At 44.1% G+C, this 8308-nt stretch overlaps 1 protein-coding gene across 1 annotated transcript in view; it reads right to left on the reverse strand.

Annotated features, from left to right (window-relative positions):
* LOC139640173 (regulator of G-protein signaling 20-like) overlaps positions 1-7780 on the reverse strand; it is a gene marked incomplete at its 3' end in the record, with an annotated part of 17628 nt that extends 9848 nt beyond the window's left edge. The window contains exon 1 of the mRNA XM_071514346.1: positions 7623-7780. Coding sequence (XP_071370447.1) covers positions 7623-7637 — 15 coding nt within the window. The remainder of the gene's footprint in view (positions 1-7622) is intronic.
* Between the last annotated feature and the right edge of the window lie 528 nt (positions 7781-8308).

Below are 8308 nucleotides of genomic sequence, written 5' to 3' on the forward strand. Positions count from 1 at the left end.
TGCTGCCACACAAAGTTCACAACGGACCGGAATGTTCTTTGACTCCTTGACTGAGATCGATTCAAAGTAACGGGAAAACTTCCAGGAGGAGGAGGGAGCGAGGGGAAGCGGAGGCCGTTTGGGAAAGTTTATTTGCTAGCGCATCATCAAAAATTGATAATTAACTCCGGCTTCAGTCGGTCTGTGTCGTCTTAACATGCAGGAACATTTTTTCCTCCGGCTACATTAGTGAATACAGTTTCTTAGAAGGCCCAATTCCAACAAATTTGACTCTTGCAACATCGCTTTTATGTAATTGGAATTAAAATAGGCCCATCCCACATTTCATAATCCCATACGCCTTTAGGCATAATTGCCTCACAATCGGAAAGGAGTGGTGTGTTTAAAGACTAATTGCCTTCCGTGTTTGTTCAAGTTTTGCCAATGATGTCGTCTTCTGGAGGTGATCACAGGGAGGTCAACCGCCTCCAAATTTAAAAGAGGAAACTTCATGTGCCTCCTCCACAGGAAGGAGACTGCAGGAGCGACTGGACTGCTTCTTCTGGCTGGGAGTCAATGAGAGAGTTTCACATTCAGACCAATGTCTTTTTTTCTGCAACAGGGATATTTGACTTAGGCAAAACAGTTTAAAGCTCCATATTCTCCACTCTCCAGAGTTTTATTTTGTGTCTTGAGGTCCAGTCAAAGCTGTGTGTGTGGTGTCATGAACCAAAAACACTCTCAATCCATTTCTCCACGTTCATTTCCCAGCATCTCTCTGAGCCTTACCAAGAACAGGCCGTTTCTGTCACCGTGTCTTTAAGGCTCATTAATATTAACGACCCTCTGTAGCTCTGATTGGCTAACCGTTTCCAGAGTGAAACGTGAGACGCCGCGGCCCGGCGGCTACAGGTAGGGAAAACTCTCCGGTAATAAACGATGACAACCGCTCAACCGCTTTGAAAAAAACACTTTGTTAGTCTATTATTTCTTACAAAAATGATAATGAGCGAACCTTTGTGACGCCACAAAGTTACGGAAGTATGACTATGACCAGACAGGGGTTTCTACGGGCTGGAAGAGCATGTGCAGTATCTTCCTTCCCTCTCCAATATCTTTGCTATTGGGACGGCGAGCAACATGGCGGCACGACCATCGATTTCCGGTTCAATGATGCGTTTTACATTTCCGGTTTGTTTTGTATAAACAGAAGAAGAAGAACTGTTAGCAACTGTAGTTAGCTGGTGCGAGAGAGGAATTTTTTTTTTTTTTTTTTTTAATTTAGTCTCAATCTTTGTCCCTCAGCCTCTCTGTGGTGTTTCTGCTCTGCTCTTCCCACAGATCACCTGTCAATCAAACAGTGTGGGCGGAGCTTGGATTTTCTGTTGCTGCAGTTTGAGTTTCTCTTTTCTCTGTCTGTTCAGCCATGGTGGTCTAACAAAATGGAAATACTCCAGTAAAGTTCCAGTACCTCAAAACTGTACTTAAGTACAGTACTTAAGTAAATGTATTTCATGTACTTCAAATATCTACTACAGATTTCAACATGTTTTGTGATTCTCATGAACAGTAGAAGCAGATTTTAGTGAATCAGGTACAGAGAGGAAAACATGTTTTATAGAGAAGAGCTTCTCCAAACTCCTGTCCTGACATGTTGAACACTGCTAAAGCTTCCTTAATGCACTGCTTACACACACACACACACACACACACACACACACTGAAAGTAGTTTCTTTCTTTACACACACACACACACACACACACACACACACACACACACACACACACTGTACACTCACATGAACACATTTCAAGTAGACTATCTGCCCCTGTCTTTCTCTCTCTCTCTTTCACACACACAAAGTAGTCTCTAGCTCTTTTGCGAACACACACACGCCACACACACACACACCACACACACACACACACACACACACACACACACACACACACTATATTCATCTTCCCCTCGCTCTTGATCTGTCTCTCTTCATTTCTTTTTCTTTGACAATGTCATACACACTCCCTTTCTCTCACTAAAATCTCTCTCTCTCTCTCTCTCTCTCTCTCTCTCTCTCTCTCTCTCTCTCTCACACACACACACACACACACACACACACACAGGAGTAAGTCAGTGAGTCCATAAATCCAGCCTAACAGCGCTCCATGGTGACAGATTCAAGTTTTTTTTTTTTTTAAACCATATCAGCTCCCAAATTCACCTCCTCTCCTGCCCTTATAAGGGCATGCTTGTCTAAACACACACACAAACACGCTACAACCACACACACACACACACACACACACACACACATACACACACACACAGTAGTGACACGCATGCTGCCTGTATACACACACACAATCAAGCTACAACTGCTCACACATTCATACACACATTTACGCACACAAACACACTGCGACTACATGTGCACACTCCCTACTACATACACATGCTCACACACAAACATGTTGCAGCCACACACACACACACACACACACACACACACACACACACACAAGCTGCTGCACACACATTTGCAGCAGGATCTTCCCTCGCCGTAGGGAAGCGTGTCGGCATCCAAACTACAAATACTTTTAATGCTGAAACCCATGAGAAGATTTTTGTTCCAAAATTTATATTCGACATTTGACAAATGACAGTTACACTTACAGAATGACTGACAGCACAATATTAAAACAAGGTGAAACCACAGATGAAAAATAACCTTTTCACCCTATGAAAATTACATTTTATATGTTGAATATGGACACAAATGCTAATTATTTTTGAATCATGACTTTCATTTGTTATTATGTGACACTGAACCCCTCCCAGCTCACTCATTGAAAGCTTACAATGAGCATCAGCTGAATGCATAGAATGTAAAAAAAATACAAGCACAGATCCTGTACAGACACACACTGCATGTTCAACTCACTGCACTGAAGCACTGTGACACGGTTCAATACCTAATCCCATAACGTTACTTAAATACCACAAGGTCATAACGTTACCTACCGTTAAAGTTTGTAGGGCAGCAGAAGACGGGTTACTGTTTACAAATCCTGTTCCTAACACAGGAGAGTTTGGAGCAAATTGTGGAATGTTAAAGGAATAGTTCACCCAAAAATGAAAATTCTGTCATCATCTATTCACCCTCATGCCAGTTGAAACATGACATGATGTGACATCAGAGATCGATTTAGATCAATTTCTATTCTTCTTTCTTTCTTCTCTTCTCACTGACCAACCTTTGATTTTGTCCCTCTGTATGAGAAACACTGCATCTCGCAGTCAAAGACGCCCTCTAGAGGCCATCTGACGAAGCGACAGATGACTGACTGACATGAATTTGCCTTGCGACGCCCTCGGCTGCACCGTGGGAACAATCACATCATGTGCAGCCATTTTCAGCCTCCTCCTCCTTTCAGACTCCTGATTCAAATTTTGTGGAGCGAATCAGAGAGTCTGGAGTTTCCTTCATCAACGGCTTGTTCTCGCTCTGAGAAACAATGGAGCCAATCAGCGTTGGTTCAGATATGTCACTCACTAGTGATTGGTTTGGGGAAAATCAACCCCCCCCACACAGAAAATGGCTAACGAGGAGGTGAATAATGGAGTTGAACCAGATGGATGTTCAGTCTGAAGACCAGGATAGGTCTGGGTGGAAACCAAAGCCCTGGACCTGCAGAGTCTGTGCCTCGCTCTGCACTGAACTCACCAACATTTCAACAACCAACCAACTCACTCACCAACGTTTCATTAACATCTGCTCTTCTGTGGATGCTTCTGTCCAAAGGGCCTCACAGTAACATGAGGACAGATGTTTTAGCATGAGTGACAACAGAGGGAATCAAACCCCCGACCACAACCATTAACCAATTCACTAGCAACACTTCAATAACAGATTCACTATAACCAACATTGAATTAACACATTGTCACTGCTGGGTGAAAACCTCATATCTCTATCTAACTTAACATATCTAACTTTTCAGGAACTAAGAGAAACAGCCTTGTTTTCGGCTTGATGACAAGGCAGTTTTGAGTTTATCCAGCGGGTTTTGAAACAGTTTCATAAGTCCAAGAGGTCGGACAATTTCCTCAACACACAGAGGAAACTGTAATCCTTCAATTGAAGTGAAAAACACTACCAAAAATCACCAAAATTGGAGTTATGAGATCTTCACACGACAACAGTGATATGCTGTTTAGTAGAAACTCTTATCCAAAGAGCATTACAGTAGCATGAGCGCAGACAGAGGGAATCAAACCCCGAACCTGGCAGTTTTAGTGCCTTGCTCTACTCATCGATCTACAAAGGACCACAACTACTAACCAATGCACAAAATTTCAATAACAGTTCAACAACCAGCACATTAAAGGGATAATACACAGAAATGCGAGGCTCACCGGTAGCAAGACGATTCAACGATGAATCAACGACGGCTGATAAAAACCAATGAACAAAGGAGTCCGTCTTTTCTGTCTCTCACTCTCTTGCTAAACGCTCCTATCCCTCCATCAATCCTCACGCCTTTACTCCAGTAAAGGAGGAAGAGAGAGAGAAGACAGTCCAAGACAACAGGAAAAAGATGGAGAGAGAGAGAGAGAGAGACCAGAAGTGGCATGATCGACCAGCGAGGGAGAGAGAGAGAAAGACAGATAGAGAGAGAGAGAGAGAGAGAGAGAGAGAGAGAGAGAGAGGCAGGAAACAGAGTCAGAGGTATTGTGACACACAGGGCTTCTTAGCTTCTGTCTGAAACTTGATGAATCAGACCCGGTGTCTACACACACACACACACACACACACACACACACACACACACACACACCCCGACCCAACCCTACCCCATCTCGCTGCACGGGCCTATTCATGCTATGAGGGCTTAAAGGGGAAAGCGGATCAAAACCATTCCTTCTTCCTGAGATATCAGACACAAGTTCAGTCTAGACTTGCAAACGTTAACAGATCTCTGTCTCTCTCTCTCTGTCTTTCTCTCTCTCTCTCCCTGTCTCTCTCTCTCTCTCTCTCTCTATCTTTCTCCAGATTTTGGGCGGTGCGAGAGGCTTCGATTGCATCAGTGTCATGTAGTTTTCTCCGCTGTGGTATTGCCTTTCATAACGTTACGTTGTTTCGGTGAATAATCACACCTAAAAAGCGCTAATTAGGTTTGCATTGATCAAAAATAAACAGAAAAGAATCAATAAAATTTCAGAGCTTATCATCGACCCCGACGACAGATCCAACCGTGCAACCAAGCGCTGGAAGGCACAAATATTTAAATTCTTATTTGACATTTTTTTGTGCACTTCAAATATGTCATCATTTACTAACTAAGAGCTGCAGCCAGCACTTCCTCTCCTCACTGAGCTACACAGGAAGTCAAACCCTCCACTCACAACCTGCTCACACTGAGGCTGAACGGGTATTTCACAAGACAAAAGCATTTAGAAATCATCTCTAAACCCCCTAGAGCAGTGATTCTCAACCTTTTTCATATCAAGGACCCCTAATTTAGTCCACATCGGGGCCACGGACCCCCATATGATCTGATTTTGTCTCTTGGACCCAAATCTGAGAATATTTTTATTGTCAGATATGATTTTGTCCAGAATTCCATGACTCTCTGTATTGTAGGTAGAGAGATAACAGAGAAGCTATGATCAGAACAGTCATTCTTCTACATTCTCTAATTGTGTTAACTTCTTGTAAATGAAATAATGGTGATGTTTAACAATTTATCAATTTGCTGGGGACCTCCTGGAACACCCTCAAGGACCCCTGGTGGTCCCCAGAACCCATGTTGACAACGTTCTCTGTTCTAAAGAGGAACTCAGGAACTTTTACTCTGAGGACATTTTAAATCAGACACTTTTTTACTGCAGTAGATTTTTACACCAGTATACTTTTACTTCTAATATCAGCAAAGTAACAATAGTTGAGTTGGACATTTCAGTTCTCTTTTCACCACTGGCAGACTAATTCACCTCAACACTGCATAAACCAACAAACACACAGAACCCGGCTCTTATAATGATGTTCGCTGTTTCACAAAAGAAAGAAAGTATGTATTGCACATATCAGACACATGACAGTATACTACATAGTATTACTGTGTTAAGAAGCTCTTAGGTGTGAAATTGTGAAACTGCATGAATGTTGACAAAATGTCAAAAACCCTAACCCAATGAAAACGGTCACAGCTGGACACAAACGCAATGGAGACACACACACACACACACACACACACACACACTCCAATGTACTTCATAATGTGTGTAGTTCCCTAAATACAGACAAGCAGTGACAAATAAGAAAACATTCAAATGAAGGATGGTAGGAGAATGAAGGAAGAGGGAGAGAGAGAGAAAAATAGAGAGAGAGAGAGAGAGAGAGAGAGAGAGAGAGAGAGAGAGAGAGGGGAAGTGGGTGAGAGGTGGAGATAACGAGAATAGAAGAAAGAGTGGAGGGAATGGGAGGAAGAGATAAGAAAACAAGGGAGGGAGAGAGAGGGAGAGAAGAAATGACAAGCATATGATGGAGTCAAGCTGACAGCAGTTATATATAGTCAACAGTGACAGTGACATGTGGAAATTAAATGACTATTTAGTTTAAAAGAGGAGAGGAGAGAAAGAGAGGAAATGAGAGAGGAGAGGAGAGGAGAGAAAGAGAGAGGAAAGGAGAGAGGAGAGGAGGAGAGGAGAGGACAGGAGAGAAGGAGAGAGGAAAGGAGAGAGGAGAGGAGACGACAGGAGAGGAGGAGAGACGAGAGGAGAGGAGAGGAGAAGAGGGGAGAGGAGAAGAGAGGAGAGAAGGAGAGAGGAAAGGAGCGAGGACAGGAGAGAAGAGGAGAGAAAGAGAGAGGAAAGGAGAGAGGAGAGGAGAGAAAAGGAGAGAAAGAGAGAGGAAAGGAGAGAGGAGAGAAGAGGAGAGAAAGAGAGAGGAAAGGAGAGAGGATAGAAGAGGAGAGAAAGAGAGAGGAAAGGAGAGAGGAGAGAAGAGGGGAGAAAGAGAGAGGAGAGAGGAGAGAAGAGGAGAGAAAGAGAAGAAAGGAGAAAGGAGAGAAGAGGGGAGAAAGAGAGAGGAAAGGAGAGAGGAGAGAAGAGAAGAGAAAGAGAGAGGAAAGGAGAGAGGAGAGGAGAGAAAGAGGAAAGAGAGAGGAGAGAAGAGGAGAGAAAGAGAGGAAAGAGAGAGGAGAGAAGAGGACAGAAAGAGAGAGGAAAGGAGAGAGGAGAGAAGAGAAAGAGAGAGGAACAGAGGGAGGAGAGGACAGGAGAGGAGAGGAGAGAAGGAGAGAGGCAAGGAGAGAGGCGAGGAGAGAAGAGGAGACAAAGAGAGAGGAAAGGAAAGAGGAGAGGACAAGAGAGGAGTAGAGGAGAGGAGAGAAGGAGAGACGAGCGAGGAGAGGAGAAGAGAGGGGGAGGTAGGAAGTGAGGAAAGAAGAGAGGGTTAAGGGAAGGATGGACAAAGGAAGCATGAACGCAAAAAGTTTGTATGACAAAAAATCCAGTGAGAAAAAAGACAGAAAGGAAAAGGAACGTGTGTGTAGAGAGAGAGAGCGAGGGAGGGAGAGAGAGAGAGAGAGAGAGAGAGGGGGAGAGAGAGAGAGAGAGAGAGAGAGAGAGAGAGGTTTACCAGTATGTCCATCATGTCTTGAGGGCGGACAGTCGGTTAGTGTGCAAGTCGTCAGCGGCGTTAGCAGGCCGGACACATGCATGTCATCCCCCCTTCTGCCGCGGACCTCTCCTTCACACACACACACACACACACACACACACACACACACACACACACACACACACAGGGGAACACACATTCACACAGAAACAGCACACAGAAGCATACACAGGCACATGCAGGTGTACATCAGCATGCATGCACGAGTGAAACGGTATGCACACACACACACACACACACACACACACACACACATACACACACACACACGGATATTGTGTACATTCATGCACAAAAACACAACGTTTTCACACACACAGGCATACAACACACACACACACATACACATATACACACACACACATGAAAAGAATACACCAAAAATCACCGGGAATGTACATTCATCCACAATAGCATGGGAGCACACAGGCAATAGCACACACACACACACACACACACACACACACACACACACACACACACACACACACACACACACACACAAGGAGAGAGAAAGAGGCCATAGTGAGTGTGTGGACCGGTCATGTACCTCTCACCCTCAGGATCCCTCCCTCCGATGACATCACAGACTCCCAAATCTGATAAAAACCACATCGCCACAGTCAGATAGTGAGCTGCTATCT

This window comes from Centroberyx affinis, unplaced genomic scaffold (assembly GCF_046629955.1).
Source record: "Centroberyx affinis isolate AG114_WGS23_722 - 3 ecotype Tasmania unplaced genomic scaffold, CSIRO-AGI_Caff_v1 ptg008551l_1, whole genome shotgun sequence".
NCBI classification, from domain to species: Eukaryota; Metazoa; Chordata; class Actinopteri; order Beryciformes; family Berycidae; genus Centroberyx; species Centroberyx affinis.